The sequence below is a fragment of the Lutjanus erythropterus genome, chromosome 17 (assembly GCF_056507025.1).
Source record: "Lutjanus erythropterus isolate fLutEry1 chromosome 17, fLutEry1.hap2, whole genome shotgun sequence".
Lineage (NCBI taxonomy): Eukaryota > Metazoa > Chordata > Actinopteri > Lutjaniformes > Lutjanidae > Lutjanus > Lutjanus erythropterus.
Window position 1 is genome coordinate 784,593 of NC_139333.1, and position 17,192 is coordinate 801,784.

Here is a 17,192-nt window from a genome sequence, read left to right on the forward strand (position 1 = left end):
ACGATCAAGTGTAAAATTTAGCAGAGTTGTTCCGATATCGTACCGATCTGATTTGTTTTTGATTAGTCCTCGCTATCGGCTGATATGCAAAGTTCAGGTATTGTAATGGGTATGAAGAAGTAAAATATGGTATTGGAACATCTCTAAACTTGAGTTTTAAACTATTGTGTACTTTTGACCATTTCAGAGGTTTTTCTGCCAGAATCAAAAGTACGAAAAACAAGATAACAGAAAAAAATCCTGAATAAAATTTGGATAGAGTTTAGGTTTTTAAAATAGAGACCCTGTTGGTCGCTGAAGCATTCTGGACCTTTTAGTTCTTTAAACTGTGAATATGTAGTTTTTAAATCATGTGCATCTGAAAGGAATCCAACCAAACATCGTGTCATAAACTGTTAATGAGACCAACGCTTCTGTCATCGTATGTGATGTGTCTCACATCAACAAAAAGACTTTTTGAGACACTTTATCAACATTAAAACAATACACCTGATTGGTTAAACCTCAGAAACACCAGCTGTTAGAATACTTCAGATGCTCTCCGTCGTGTGAGGAGTTTCCTTTTTTGGTCGATATTTCTTTGCCATGTTTAAGTATTTTCATGTTCACATCGCGTGTTGTTTGTCCGACTTTTACAAAAAAAGACCCCATCAGCAAACAAGAACATCAAATCCCAGATTACACTCATGGCTTTTATTTTGTTTGTCCAATGCAGACGCTTTTTTAAGTTCTCTCTTTCTATAATATCTGTTATAACCTGACCTTTGTCTTGTGTTGAGGGAGACGCTGCAGCCGTCAGCTGTGAAACAGGCTGTAATGTCAACTGTGAATCGTCAAAGCACATCAAACATTGGTTTGATTCCACTGAGAATGCCTGCGTCGTGTTACGCTGAGCCTTGTTTTGCCTTTCTTTAAACCAATCACAAATGTCTTGGGTGGAGCAAAGCCCCGGATGCAGTGACGGCGCTGCTGTTAGTGTTGAGGGGTGAACTTGTTTTGGTGGAACATTTGCACAACAGGAGGTGAACCCTGGCATTAACTACATCACTGCAAAAAAAAGCTAACAGCTGTTAGCCTGTTTACATTTGTACTTATACAAATGGCACTAATTAGCTGTTTTCAGTTCAGTTTTTAAAGTAAACGACTCTGTGCAGTAGGGGTGCAGCGGATCACAAAATTCACAGTTTGGATGGTATCATGGACCAGAACATTTTTCAGATTAGCAAAAAAAGTGAAAAGAGATGGTGTTAAATTATTTAAAAATGCACTTGGCTCTGTTCTCTGTCTGTAGTTAACATCATCTAATGTAAGAATAATAATAATAATGATAATAATATTAAAAATGTATATATAATAAATAGATATAATAAAAATTACACTATAATATTAGTATACAGTATACTTAAAATCCTATACTCTACTGTATTATGAAGTACTGTACAATGTATATACTATACAGATAATAGATAATTAAACACTGTACAGTATAATACACAACTACACTCTGTAGTCTGGCTCAACGTCCCGCCCACAGCACTATCTGATTGGTTAGAAGAGTAACAGCCAATCAGCACAGACGGACACAGAGCTGCTCCGGTGAGCTGGGAGGAGCTGTGTGTGTTTCAAAGTTTCACTAAATATCACAGTCTTATAATCTGTTTCTATGACAACGGCATGGTGACACCAGTGAAAATGTCTGACGTCATGGTGGTGATGTCACTGGAGGTCACGTGACACTTGTTAAATCAGAGATGAGCTGCAGAGTAAAACACAGCTGCATCTGTCCTGTCTGTTCACTGACGCTCTGCACTCAGATGTCAGGTTTTATCACTGATATAAAAGAAACAGCGACAGTCAAACTGTGATGGTTACAGTCAGTGGATCACCGTCGGGGAGTGTTCCATACAGGACAACTGTGATCTTTTGCACCCTTACTGTGCAGAGTCACAATCATAAAAACTGACAAAAGAAACCGTGTAGCCCGATTTTTCTCAAACATTTTACATCATGCACCACCTCAGAAAATATTGAGCTCTCCAACTACCACCTTCCTGTTTTGCACCATTTGCACCAGCTGTTTGAAATATTCCTCTCCTGAGCTGCACTCCTCTGTGTAATCGATCTCCATTTGGAGATTCTCGAGTTTGAAGAGTTCATTTTCATTCTCTTCATTTTACCTCCACCTGTTTTTCCGTCACAGTTTATCTTGTAACTACCAGCTTTAATGTTAAAGAAATATTTCTGACCTTACTTTGCGTACCAAAAGGACCAAATGCACCAAATCTGAGCGAGTCAACGTAATCAGGGGGGCAAAACACGAAGCCGTGTGGAGGACGGGTCAAAGCGGCAGCAGGGATGTGACATACGCAGTGGAATCAACGGGTTAAAGTTCAGGTTTCACCACTGACAGCCTCACATTGTAATTCTAACTGTCTGACAACATTATGGAACAGATGCAAGATATTTCTTTATTAGTCCCACTATGGGGAAGTTTTCAGTGTGACAGCAGCAAAGTGGGGAGCAAAAATATAAAGACGCATCAATAAAAACACCAATTTAAACAAGAGGAAATATAAAAATGGGAACAGAAATAGATCCTTTTGTTTAACCAAAAACAGCTGTTTTATTTCTCCTGACAAACTCACAAGACTCCATTTACAGAAACAGTCATTTCATCTTCTTTCAAACTCAACAGGAGCAAAATAAAACTCAAGAAAATCATCTTAGTTCATATTTCAACTATTCCAACAACCACCAGCTCTGGTTTGTTTGAAATAAACTTTTAATTCACATGAAAATGTTCCAGCTCTCGACCTCACACTCGCTTCTCTCCAGAAGATGAGTTTGTTTCTGAGGATGAGAAAGAAGATGACGGTGATGATGTTAAAACTACCATTTTGCATGATTGATGAAACAGCTGAAACGTATTTTACTCATTAACAAAAAGCTCTGTCTCTGCAGGATCCTTTCCATAATGCTGTCAGAATAAAAATAAAAACACACAGAGGGATTACGTTCAGTTCAGCTTCATGCAGCTGCAGGAGTTGTGATCAATACTGGACCAATTTCAAAAATGTTGTCTCCATTATTGACTTAGAGACAAAAACAAAGACAAACTTACCTTTTAAAGATTTGAAGAGGTGGTAACTAAAACACTTGCTGACAGGCACTGACTAAAACTTTTACACCAGGGCCTCTTGATGGTGGTAAAAAATAAAATAAATAGCAGGAATTCAGTTGTGGATTTAACAGAAAAATAAACCCTGAGATAAAAAAAAATCTAAATTAAACCATTTTTTAAACTTCTGATTTGAAAGTCTAAGTCTGCTGTGGTCTCATCAGCAGCACTGATCATTCAGTCTGATTCCTTAAAGTTTTTCTGTAGAGTTTAATGACTGACGACACGCCGACGCCCGAGCTGTGAACATGCCAAAGCAGAGACAGTATTAAAAGTGTGTGAAGCACTTAGAAGTTATTTTTATACCAGGAAGAAGAATAAATATCCGGACACTATTTGTATAGAGTTATTTTGCTTTGTCTTCACCTCCATAATTGACCTGGAAACAAGAAACATGTGAAAGTGAATCAGTGCTAATCTGTGATGAACAGAGAGAATTGTGGGTATTCTGGGGGGTTTGATATCATAAAAGAAACTGCTTTGAGAAATTGTGATGCTCATAATCCATAATTGACCTGAAATTAAGAAATTAAAGATTTTAAGAAGCTGCAGTTCTACTGTGTCTGTATTATTTTGATTTGACTAATTGATTAGTTGTTTGGTCCATAAAATGTTGCTCAGTGTTTCCCACAGTTCAAGATAACCGGTCTGACAAACCGGTCGATCAGTTTGAGAGTGAATGTTGACAAGTTTTCAAACGTAAAAAACTAAACCTGACCTTCACGCAGCATGAGGGTGAGTAGACAGTGACTGAATTTTCATTTTTGGGTGAACTATCCCTTTAAGTCCAGTGTGTGTTTGGTGAGCTGGACTCTGGAGTTAATCTTCTTATGTAAGCGCTGGTTTAATTCACTTTTCAGCGCAGCCTGTAATCCCCCTCCACCTCCCCCCCGTCACATTATGGTTTAATCCACAGATGATGACATCACTGAATCTCACGTCTGAAGCTCCGCGGCAGAAAAGACAGAAACACAGAAACAGAAACAGTGAGACGCTGCACAGACTGAGTTAACATCTGATTTATTATAACAACAAGTGTTTCTCCTCTTTGAGACTGTCTTTTCTGCTGGAGCTTAAACGCAGCACCCTCTAGTGGCAGGAGTAATAATATCAAGTCCACAGAAAGAGGTCGTGCTGGATGGCGGCACCGGTCCAAATATTTCTTTCTTTTACCAGAAAATTCCTCAGGAAAAAAAATAAGTTTTAAAATGTAATTTGTAACTTTCATAGTTCTCTATTTTAATTTCACCTATGGACATTTTACACAAGTATTTAATTTATATAAGATTTAATATTAATTTTATATATGATGTTCTAGTGCTGTGTAAAATGAACACATAAAAACAACAGATTATTCCCTTCAGCTGAAGAGTATTTTTCTATTTTATAAAAACTTCATTTCCATTGCAAAACAGAACAGAAGATTTTTTTTTCATCTTACAGAGTTCCTCTCCATATCTTACAAAGACCTGCTCCACGTCTCGTGAAGTCCTGTTCCACATCTTACAGAGTCCTCCTCCTGGTTTTACAGAGTCCTGCTCTTCATCTTACAGAGTCCTCCTCCTGGTTTTCCAGAGTCCCGCTCTTCATCTTACAGAATCCTCCTGGTTTTACAGAGTCCTGCTCTTCATCTTACAGAGTCCTCCTCCTGGTTTTCCAGAGTCCTGTTCCACATCTTACAGAATCCTCCTGGTTTTCCAGAGTCCTGCTCTTCGTCTTACAGAATCCTCCTGGTTTTACAGAGTCCTGTTCCACATCTTACAGAGTCCTCCTCCTGGTTTTACAGAGTCCTGCTCTTCATCTTACAGAGTCCTCCTCCTGGTTTTACAGAGTCCCGCTCTTCATCTTACAGAGTCAGACCCCATCACAGGATCAGACTGTTGCACTTGACGGTTGGACCAGTTCCAAACTGACTGGATGCAACTTTTTTTTTTCACATCAATGATGGTTTGTGCACAAACTCAGTCACAGTTGATGGACTACATTTCCCAGATGCTGAACTTTTTGTGAAGATTAGCTTCACCATCTTGTTGCTGCTGTCTACATGAATACCTGGGTGTTAACATGTATATATCAATTATGTCTTATCATTTTCTATATTGATTTTAATGTTGTACATTGATCAATAAGTCACCTTCATAAAGCTCCATAACACATTATGAAAACATTGGTTATAGTCACTCAAAAGGCAAATCTCTCTCTCTCTCTCTCTCTCTCTCTCTCCTGTCCTTGATCGCCCTGTGTCGTCACTGAAGCAGAGAGAGAGAGAGAGAGAGAGAGAGAGAGAGAGAGAGAGAGAGAGAGAGGGCGAGCTGCAGTCAGACAGAAGCTGAATGAAAACAGCAGAACATTCAGCTGGAGTTTTCTTCTTTTACAGTTTTTGTATCGCTGTGATTTTTAACTTTGTCTGTTTGTGGATGTAAAGATGATGGAGGAGAGCAGCCTGAACAGCCCGAGTCTGCAGCTGTGTGACCGGGAAGGTCAGTCTGTGTGTGTGTGTGTGTGTGTGTGTGTGTGTGTGTGTGTGTGTGTGTGTGTGTGTGTGTGTCTGTGTGTGTCTGTGTGTGTCTGTGTGTGTTGGTGTGTTTCGAGATTCAGGATGTTTATTGTCACAAGTGCAATCCTGAGGCAAAACTCTGTCTGGGATGCTCCATTAGAAAATAACACAAAATTATAATAATAACAATAAAAATATATGGTAAAGAAAATAAAATGTGCACTTATAATATAAAACATACAATAATAAAAATGAAATGTGTAACAGGACGCATGAATATACAACAAATAAATATCAAAAGCAGAGAAAAGCTTCGTGTAACATTGCAGAGATGTTATGTGAGTGAGTTGTGTGTTTGTTTGTGTTTTCTTGCCGTCATTACAGAAATATTATGGAACTATTTTACCAGCCTGGTCTCATCTTCTGATCATTTGTTCCGGCCTCTCACTCATTCATACGGATGCAGATGTGACCCGTTAGCAGCTGTATGAGAAAATCCAGCAGGCTGTTGAACTAGGTTCAAACTGTGTGTGTGTGTGTGTGTGTGTGTGTGTGTGTGTGTGTGTGTGTGTGTGTGTGTGTGTGTGTGTGTGTGTCACTGATCAACAAACTAAAGGTGAATTTATTCACTGTTTGTTTGTCTGCTGACACACTTACAGTATTTCACTGTTCAAGTTCTCCGTCCTTTCACGCGACACAACGCCTGACCTTATATGGTCTTCATGGGCGTTACCTTTACAAACCTGAGAAGAGTCTGACGCAAACCGTCCAGTTTGTGACCCAGGTCATGTCTTTAACATTATTTTCATCTAGTAACATCGTTTACATCACTTTTGTCATGTTACGGCTTTTACATTGTTTTTGTCTTGTTGCATCTTTCATGTTTTCATCTTGCTACATTGTTTTTGTTTTGTTATGACTTTTACGTTGTTAATTATTTTTCATCTTGTTAAATCTTGTTGTCCTCAAGTCTTTTATGTTGTTTGCATAATTTTTTGTCTTTCACAGTGTTGAATATTGAGGTGAGAGGAAAAAGTCAAAAACACCGCCGATGTTCTTTCAATGAATTTATTGAACAAGCATCAGAAACATCTGTCTGCAGTACAGTGGGGAATCTTCAGTCCAGTGATGACCACAGCTGTAAAGAGGAACCCCGGGATAAAAAGTCCCAAACCATGGAGATCTGTCTACGGTTTTTAAAGCATTTGTGACAATAAGACGTTCCCAACCTCATTATTATCCAATAAGACTACACAAAGACTATGTGGGACATGAGCTCATCCCATGTCCTCCTGCAATGTAAACATTTCAGACCCTTAAAAGGAGACAGAAGGTACATTGTTTAGATTTCACCTTCTTAAATCTCTACACATCTCCCAACATGGATCAATGCAAAGAACTGTACCTTCATGAAACCTCAACAATTTTCATCTTCTACGACCTTTTTTTATCTGTTACGCTGTTTTCACCTTGTTACGTCTTTTATAGCATTTTTAGTTTAGTGTTTACTTTTTGTTTGTTTCCATCTCGTTGTGTCTGTCGTGTGTGACGTACACTGATGGATACACGAGGAATTTTCCTTTCTGTGTTCAGACTTGGTGTTTAGAGGACATCGCACAAAATTACAGTACCTAAGTATTTGTACTTAGTTACTTGTCCCCTGTGTCGGTCAGCTCTCCTGCTCAGAGCAGATTTGGTTGCTTACAAACGTTTATTGCATCTGGAATTGATTTATTTTTTCTCTTGAGGTGGATTTGAGAGCATGTTGCATCGTGAGGTCCAGTGTTGCAGGTTCACTGTGTGGTGGACACTGTCGGCTGGTCTCCGTCCTCTCAGGCTCCAGCTGCTGCCAGCTGTGCTTAATCTGCTTCATGCCTCCTCTGATCAACAGGCTTATAAAGAGCTCTGCTGTGGATTTAACTGCTGTCACAGACACGTGGGATCAAACATGTCCACCGGGTTTCTGCTTCTAGAACATTCTTCACATTTCTGCAGTGGGTCACTGTATAAGTGACGTGCACTAGCATCAGTGAGGTCACAGCACCACTAAAGGAGGTTATATGTGTTTTAAAGGGGCAGTTCACTCTAAAATCTAAAACACATTTTTACACCTCTGGTTCTGTGAGATACCAGTCATCACAGGTGGGAAGTACAAATACTTTTTAACTTTACTGTACTTATGTCAAGTTTTCAGGTATCTGTACTTGGATATTTATTTTTGTGACAAAAATAATAGACTTTACTATGAAGTTTTCTTGCAGGGACTTTAAAAGTTGCTCTGTGGTTTATCCTGATGTTAATAATATTAAAATAAACAGTCTGTGAATGTCGGTAGGTCACAGTCTGTCAGGAACTTTTCTTTGCGGACTAAAGTCTGGCAGCAGCTTCAGTCTGGTGGATCTCCAGAGACCTCTGTGGCTAATTACCTTCCCAGGCTGAATGAATAGACGCTTCACCTCCTCCATTCACTGACAGGATGGAGGGATGAAGAGGAGGAGGAGGAGGAGGAGGTCAGCTGCAACTCTTCTTCAGTCTTATCCTGACCAATCAAGAGCAATCAGCTGTGTAAACAGGAAGTCCCTCCAGCATCACAAGCTCGCAGAACTTCCAGACATGACGGCATACAGAGGCTAAAATATTCTAAATAAAATAAACAAAACATTCTAAATAAAAAAAACACATTGTTCCAAATAAACAACAAAATGTTTAAAAAACAAGCAAAGTATTCTTAAAAAAGAACAAAATATTCTAAATAAAATACAAACTATTTCAAATAAAGAACGCAATTTTCTTTTTGAAAAAATTCTAACGAAATATTCAAAAAAAAAATAAATAAAATAATAAAACAAAATGTTCTAAAAAACAGAACAAAACATTCAAAATAAAGATAAAAATATTCAAAATAAAGGACAAAATCTTCTAAATGAAGAACTGAATATTTTCTTTGAAAATCTCTGCAGGTTACATTTGACATTGCAGCAGGTGCTTCACCACCTGTTACCTGGTGGAGATCTGTTAGTTTATTATAAAACACCTTCTAGCTCTTGGCGACGGCAGACTTGACACTTCATTGTTTCATGACGTCACAGACGGTCGCCGTCTGAAGAAGTTCATTATTACAACGTCCTCCAGCATCATTTTTGTCACAAACATTTGATTTTTCTTCTTCTTCTTTCTGAGCGGCGGCCTCTGGTGGATGTATTGCTCGCCAACGTAAAGGATGAATGGGAGCGTGTGGGCAGTGACGGTTACATCGTTTGAAACAGATGGATCTGTGTTTGTACGTAACGAACAGAAATGACATCTCGTCGTAGAACATCCTCAGATCTCCTCCACAGGTCTGCAGCTCTGACGGCTGAACACTTTTACTGCAGAAACATTTTTAAAGCTCATTAGGAGTCTGTTCAATCCAAAGGGTCATGACTCAGGACTCTCTGGACTTTGTCCTCCATGTGGCCCCTGATGGAGAGTCTGAATCAGTTTCCTGTTCACAGTGAGAAAACATCAGATGTGAGTGGTAACAAGGCGTCACGCTGGCGGTCTGAAGCGTCCTCCTCCTCCTCAACAGGCTCCTTGTTCAGCCTGCGAGGTCTCGGCGTCTCTGCGGACTGAAGCCTTTTGTCCTCTGAGCCGAACTCTGGACAGAGGAGGGAGGGAAGGAGGGATGAAGAGGCAGAAAGAGGCAGAGGAGATGAATAGAAAGACAGAGGGGTAAACAAGTTAGACTCAGATCCAGAGCAGCGTGGAATAAACAAACCCTTCACTGTTGTATTCAAACATTTGCTTTCACTCATTCAGCTTCAAATAAAGACTCATGTTTAGGTCTTTTCCATCAGTTCACAGCAGAGGAACCTCGATGTCAAAGTGCTGGACAGAAACAGGTGAAGTCAGATTAAAGTCTCGCTGTGCTGCTTCAAATCAGGCTTCAATTATAGAACTCACAGCAGAACAAACCCTCAGAAATATATCAAATACATCAAAGTTATTTAAATAATAGATTCAAAATATGTAAAAAAAAAAAAAACAAAAATACTGAATCACATTTTAGAAGAATAACCTGTGGTGTTCCACAAGGTTCAGTATTGGTACCCAAGTTATTTATACTTTATTCAAATGAATAAAAAAAAAACATTTGCGATAAAAGAACAAAATGCTACAAATAAAGAAGGAAATATTCTAAATAAATAAAATATTCTGAATAAAGAACAAAGTGTGCTAAATAAATAAAAAATATTCTACATTAAAAACAAAATGTTCTAAATAAGAACACTCGTACAGTATCCAGTACGTTGTTCCACATGTCGGTCTGTATGTTTGACACGTGAACCGTCTCTGTTCCAGGCACTCAGTCTGCTGACAGCGGCATCGCAGACGTGGACGACCTGCCGGTTCCTCAGCACATACGGATCAGTAACGTCACCTGTGATTCGTTCAAGATCAGCTGGGACATGGACGGCAGAGGGCGAGACAAGATCACGCACTACTTCATCGACCTCAACAAGACGGAGAACAAGAAGGAGAACCAGTTCAAACACAAGGTGAGGAGAACATCTCAGCTCACGTCAGCACAGAGGTGGAAAGTAACTGAGTACAAATACTTGATTACTGTATTTCAGGAGAGTTTATCTGTACTTTGTTCTTTTTACTTTTCCTCCCTACGTCTGAACTCAAATATCTGAACTTTCTCCTCCTCACATTTTCGAAACAGGCTTTAGTTTGAATGACTCAGAGGTGAATTATTGATTATTGGTATTTTTGCATCATTGTCCCCCGCCTTCAAACATCAAGACTGATTTCAACCTGAATGGACGAAACAATAAGACAGAAAAGACGATTGACTGGTGGATCCATCAGAGGACATCACACAGGACAGACGGGACGAGACAAAAGCAACGTTAAAGATATAACTAGGCAAAAAAGATGATGAATAAATGACGATGAAGATGTAACAAGACGATAACTGACCACCGTCCTCCCTGTCTTTGTCTCTCAGGACGTACCGACGAAGTTGGTGGCGAAGGCGGTTCCTCTGCCGATGACGGTGAGAGGTCATTGGTTCTTGAGTCCCCGCACAGAGTACACCGTGGCCGTCCAGACCGCCGCCAAGCAGCCGGATGGAGACTACGCCGTCTCTCGGTGGAGTGAGATCATCGAGTTCTGTACCGCAGGTCGGCCTTAAACCTTAAAGGAACAGTTCACCCTAAAATCAAAAATACGTATTTTTCCGCTGTTTATCCATCTGCACTGTTCTGTTGTGAGTTGCAGGGTTTTGGAGGGTTTTGTTGTCGTTGTTAATTATGTCATCTTGGTTAATGTCAGGTTGTCATAACAAAGACACCTCAGTCATGTCAGTGTTGTGTCAGTCTTATGCATCAACACAACACTCACATGTGTGTGTGTGTGTGTGTGTGTGTGTGTGTGTGTGTGTGTGTGTGTGTGTGCAGATTACTCCACCGTCCATCTGAACCAGCTGCTGCAGAAAGCCGAAGCGATCGCCGGCAGGATGCTGCCGTTCACCGTCTTCTACAGGAACCAGCAGCAGGAGTACTTCCAACAGCCCAGGTGTGTGAAACTCTGCGTGCGAGTTAACATGAAAGGAAAGTTTCATTATTTTCTTACTTTAACACTAGAAGTGTCATAACTCCTAGAACGCCCATGAACTTCATTTAGACCTCTGACTTCCAAACTCTATTATCTCTCATGATAAACACCAGACTAAGAGATTCATGTATTTATTCTGTTAATCTTTTTGAAAAATAAAATAGCACCAAAATATAAATTTTGTAAAATGTATTCATATATTTATCAATATGCAGTCATCGTGTGAAGTAAACAGTAATGAATTCATAAATTCACAGCGGTATTTTTCTGTAGGATAAAAACCATCAGAGATCTGATTCAAATTTTACATTAATCTAGAATTACATGTAATCTGTTTCTAGCTGGTTTAAGTGTAAAAGAAATGAGTGTAAGTTTATTTGATGTCCCCTGAAGTCATGGAAACACGACTGATGTCCTGCATCTGTGTCCTGAACAGCCCGTCCTATCGCTCCAGAGACGCTCAGTGCCGCCGCATGCTGCCGGCGGTGAAAGACAACAGCGGCAGCCATGGCTCACCCATCAGCGGCAAACTGGAGGGGCTCTTCTTCAGCTGCAACACCGAATTCAACACAGGAAAACCCCCCCAGGACTCCCCGTATGGACCCTACCGCTTCCAGGTACAGCCGCTACCAGACGCAAGACTCAGGGTCAAAAATGATGTACAAGATGAAAAAGGTGCAAGACGTAACAAAACAATGTAAAAGACATAACAATATACAACAACATTCAACAAGAGGAAAAAGGTGTAGACGACATAAGACACTGAGACAGACAGCGAGGGAGACTGAAGTAGCAACAAGACAAGTCGTAAACAACGCAACAAGACGTAGAAGACGTAACAAGACAGAACGAACAGAGGAGGACTCTGAGGTGGTCAGTAGAAATGTCATTTCAGAGCCTGAACTTTTTCACTTTTACTGCAGTAAACAAGATGGATCTAAAACTTCTACTTCACACAAGTATCTGTACTTGTACTGCAGTCAAGACTTTGTTGACTTTTGTCAGCTGTGGCCCTCTGCTGGATTTAAGATCAGACGTTCTCAAAGGTTTGATGACTTAGTATCAGTTTAGTTTAATTCAAATTTATTAAAGTAACAGAAGCTGTAACTCCACTCTCATTCGTGGGCTGTTACGTACATATGGGAGTGGCCAAGTCACCTGTGACACCTAGCGATAAAATTAAGTTTATTCAGTATTTGGGTTGTTATGGCTCATAGACAATTGGCAATCAGTATTGTCATATTGTTGACAGATAACACTGTGTTTGTTTCTGCACAGATCCCAGCAGACGTCCTCTTCAACCACAACACCAACATCTACTTTGGGGATTTCTACTGCATGTACACATCCTACCACTACGTCATCTTGGTCCTGGCTCCAGATGGCTCCAAAGGAGACGTCTTCTGTAAAGGAAGGCTGCCGGCTCTTGACAGGTCCAACAACTGCTTCCTGAGCTGCACCGAGGAGGAGGATGGCTCGCTGTCTTTCCGTCACGCCCAGGACGTCATCCTGGAGGTGATCTACACGGAGCCGGTGGACCTGTCATTAGGGACGGTGTCCCGGATCAGCGGGCACCAGCTCATGAGTCAGTCCACTGTTAACGCTAAAAAAGATCCCAGCTGTAAGATCTGCAACATCAGTGTGGGACGTTAAGCTGGATCTTTGGACTGGACAACAAGCTGACCTGCTCATACCTGACGTGGTGGCTAGCTCGTCACTACTAAGCTGCTAACTAAATCCACCAGCCACTCTCTGTGGAGCGACAGGCTAGCTGATCGCTAGCAATGCCTGATTGGCTCAACTAAACACTAAATCCACTGTTTTAATACCTGCACTTACTTATTATTTCAGCTTCAGTTGATTCTGGTCTCCTGAACTGCCAGAAGTCATTGAACCGTAGTTACCACATGTAACCAACAGGAGGTCGAGAGCTGAGGTCCAACCAGTGCACATTATCGATGTTAAAAGTGTACGTGCACATAAAAGCTAAAAATGTTGTGTACCACAAGATAATCTGATTGTTTGTACGCGCACTAACGGGCATTTTGTTCCCTTTATAAGGCTGCGTACTGACTACAACGTTTACGTTTTAAAGTATGTGTTTTGTGTCTTTTACGCCTGATGTTCACGCTGCTGTGGCATTTTACGACCCCTAAATGTTATTGACTCAGATTCAGTTTTAAATCTCCAGGGTTGTGTTTTAGTCTGGACAGGCAGACTAAAACACCCATCTGTGGTTCCTGACCTGGTCTCAGTCACCATGAGTCCTGCTCTGATTGGCCACACTGCGAGCTTGCAGACACTGTGAGACGGGCTAATGTGTCTAGACTATTCTGACAAGTCATTTCACTCATAAATGTGACTACTATATGCTAACGGCTAGTTTTGGTTAGCTTGCCGTTAGTGTGGCTACCATATATTAGCTGCTAGCTTTAGTTAGCCTGCTGTTAGTGCAGCTGCTCTATGCTATATGCTAGCTTACAATGATGGAAAAGAAAGAAAAGAACAAAATGTCATTGATAGTGTTTAATAAATTATGCATGAGGATTCTGTGAGGAGCAGTCATGTTTCTGTCTGAACATTTTTGTCCTGTTGTCCCACTGCTTCCTGTTTACACTGGCACGCACATTCTCAGTGTGCGTGAATGGTCATGTGATCTGTCAGTTCTCGTTTCACCCTCTGTTATATTTACAGTGTTTCATTGTTTAAAACTGTTATTTGCACCTTTTCCTCACCTGCTAACAAGCTGCAGATGTTTTGAACTGAAACTGACTCTTGATTTTGTTCAGAACCTGTCAGGTTGGTGGGAGGAGCCAGTCGCTGTGCAGGAACACTGGAGGTGAAACACGGAGACTGGAGACCAGAAATCTGGACTGTGGCTCTGCTGTTTCGATCCTCAGACAGGCTTGTGTGGGACATCAGTTATTACTGTACTCCAGCTGGATTAAGTCTGAGGGAGTGTGTAACATCAGGTTCCTCTTCCTCCATTATGGAGATCACCTGTGCAGGTAAGCTCAGACTTCACATCATCTGTGGCAGTGGTCTTTCCAGTGCCTACCTTGGTCCCAACTCTGGGAAACAGCCCGTAACCTTAAGGAGAAGACCTTAAAATACAACTTACGACGCACGTAGCGCTACGAAGGCTCTGGGAAACGGGGCCCAGGTTGTTATCAGGCTTCTGCAGAGGCTTGATGACGAGCTGATCATCTGAATCAGGTGTGTTGGAGCAGAGAGCGCACAGTGGGCTCTGAGGACCAGGGCTGGGAAACACTGTTGTACATCACAGAGGGAGGGGCAGCAGAGGTCAGTGATGAACATGAGGTCAGACAGATTGAAACAACAATCAGACATGAAGACATCTTTAAAGTGAAAGTTCACTCAGAGTATCTCCTCCCCCTGTGCTGATGTGAGGATGGGTGAAGATCTCCAGTTCACAAAACGCTCCTGGAGCTTCAGTGAAAACCAGCGCTGCAGCCAAATCCACTACAACTGTAGTGAACAGTGACCAGTTTTAAAATGTAAAAAAAAAGAACACAAAAAAACTCAAAATGTCTCCATGCTGCTCGTGTGATATAATCCAAGTGTCCGTACGCCATTTACACTGTAGCCTCTCAGACCGGAGCCGCGTGCTCACGCCTTTATTAACTCAATAAACCTTTAACCACAGCAGTCAAGTGGTTTTGCTACTGACACACACACACACACACACACACACACACACACACACACACACACGGCAGTAGCTGATTGCAAATTTACGTTTGTTAATCTTCGGGTTTTGGGGAAGGAAATAAGTATTTTCAAGTCACAAGACTCAAGTCCAGTCACGAGTCATTAGTGTTAAATGATAAGTTGAGTTGCAAATATCTAAAGTCGTCAAATCTGTGATAAGCCTGACTTAAGTACGAGTCATGTGACACGAGTCCACACATCTGTGGTACACGGCTGAATAATTTGAGAGCAGACCTGAAGAAAAAGTACGTTTCCTCAGACAAACTGAACCAATCAGTTCCGCTCTTATAAACGTTTACAAAATCTTCAAATTTCACATCTTTATTATGTACAGCTTGAAATAACATACAAAAAACCAAAATATATATTATGTAAAAAACAAAACAAAAAAAAAACGTCCCAACACATTTAACAGTCAAAGAATCCATAATAAAAATAAACCTTCCATTAAACTGTAGAAAACATGTATTTCTTACAGATTTTAAGTGCAAAAATATTATAACTCGGAACAATTCTTCACCAAAAACGTACGTCATTATTGTTCAGTGCTGCAGCTGAGAGTGGAGCCTTTTTATTTTTTTGTTTAAAAAAAAAAAAGAAGTCAAGTTTATCCTAAAACGATGCTCACATGACAACATTAACGTCTGGCAGTTCTTCAGGTGGTGATTCCTCCTGTTCATACTGGCTGTGAAGAGATCTTCTCCTGAAAGCATTTAAATGTGAGTGATGAGGGATAAAATCCTTCTGAGTAAAAACATGACTTAGAAAGTTCAGAATAAGCCAAAACAAAAACATCTTTAACATGTGTTTGGTCTTTAGTTTGCAGTTCTCTCTTTCTGTTAACGTCACTATCGTGGATGAGACGGGAAACGGAGGAAATTTTATTCTAAAAAGATCAAAACTTCAAATCAACCAAAGAGCTTTAAAAAGTATTTTAGAAATCACTACATCTCTTCACCAGTTCAGACAGGAGGAACAACTGCAGCACCATATGAAGACTGAAGGGATAGTTCAGATGATCTGCAGTGTGGTTCTATGAGGTTCTTCTCCACAGTCAGTGTTTTACCTGCAGCAGATGGAGGTCGACACGCCAACAGTTTGGAGAAGCAGCAGGAGTCCTGGTGTAGGAAGCTAATCAATGTCCTGCTCTGGACAGAGTCGGCAAAAAGACAAAACAAAAAAAAATTTTCACCACTTGACCTCGCTGTCAGAAAATCATCCATTTTAGCTCACAGAACACAGAAGTGTGTGTGTGTGTGTGTGTGTGTGTTCATTCAGAGTCACTGAAGTCACACAATAACAGACTAACAGACAGAGGCGGCAGTAGATCAGCAGCTCCTGTGTTCTGTGAGATAAAATGACTGATTTTGTCGGTGGAGCCTGGTGGCTGTGGACAGACGGTGTTTATCCTGTTAGAGTCCATGGGGGAGTTTGATCTTTGTCTTTTTAATAGTGTGTGAAGTGACAGGACAGGACAGGACAGGACAGGACAGGACAGGACAGGACAGGACCACTGAGCCGGAGGACACCTGAGAGGAAAACTGTAGACCAGGACTGTTTTCACATCTGACAGAATAATGGTGAAATGAGATTTTACGGGCTGATGGTTGGAAAATTTAAAAAATATTAAAATATTCTATGTATAGCGTACACTGAAAACTGCAAAACAAATACACTGCTTAGCTTTCTACAGCAGTACTCCCCACTGCTTCTCCAGGAATTAACACACTGACTGTGGAGAAGAAACTCGTACAACCATCCCTTTAACATTTCCTGTTCATAACTATATTACCAAACTGAAAAATGGGGTAAAAGATGAAGGACCTGTAACGTGGCAAATACAAAACAACACTGATATAAAAATATTAACTGTTGACAGAAAAATCATACATCACATCGAAGCCGTTGGTGCCTCATTTCCACAGGAAAATGACACTCAGACATCACATTTGGTCTGGAAGGAAAGAAGTGTCTTCTGCTGCAAATGTTGACAAAAGAAGAAGAGAAACTCTTGAAAAAGAGAAAAAAAATGTTCCAAACTGCCCTGAGTTGCCAATATTCAGTTCACTGTTCAAAGCCTGAAATCACTACAGAGACTTGAAAGGAGTTGAAGTCTCAGGTTCCTCAGGGTCAGCTGACACCTGAAGGAAACACGCTCAGGTGTGACACGTTGCTCCACGTCTC

The 17,192-nt window shown here is 40.7% G+C and overlaps 1 protein-coding gene across 2 annotated transcripts; it reads left to right on the forward strand.

Annotated features, from left to right (window-relative positions):
* Positions 1-5,501: 5,501 nt before the first annotated feature.
* LOC146311474 (phytanoyl-CoA hydroxylase-interacting protein-like) lies at positions 5,502-13,520 on the forward strand. 2 transcript variants are annotated; one of them, XM_084740783.1, is made up of 6 exons: positions 5,502-5,658; positions 10,017-10,213; positions 10,669-10,843; positions 11,120-11,237; positions 11,713-11,893; positions 12,555-13,520. In XM_084740783.1, the coding sequence occupies exons 1-6, from the start codon at positions 5,604-5,606 to the stop codon at positions 12,927-12,929; spliced, it is 1,101 nt and encodes a 366-aa protein (XP_084596909.1). In that variant the 5' UTR covers positions 5,502-5,603; the 3' UTR covers positions 12,930-13,520. The 2 variants fall into 2 exon arrangements, with proteins under 2 accessions (XP_084596909.1, XP_084596910.1); XM_084740784.1 differs by lacking the exon at positions 5,502-5,658 and adding an exon at positions 7,742-8,185.
* Positions 13,521-17,192: the final 3,672 nt, after the last annotated feature.

Bases quoted from the DNA above. Each gene is read 5' to 3' on its own strand.
- LOC146311474 (XM_084740783.1), top strand. From the start codon at position 5,604: ATGATGGAGGAGAGCAGCCTGAACAGCCCGAGTCTGCAGCTGTGTGAC. The intron at 11,238-11,712 runs GTGTGTGAAACT...TGTCCTGAACAG, and splicing joins GAGTACTTCCAACAGCCCAG to CCCGTCCTATCGCTCCAGAG. The intron at 11,894-12,554 runs GTACAGCCGCTA...GTTTCTGCACAG, and splicing joins ATGGACCCTACCGCTTCCAG to ATCCCAGCAGACGTCCTCTT.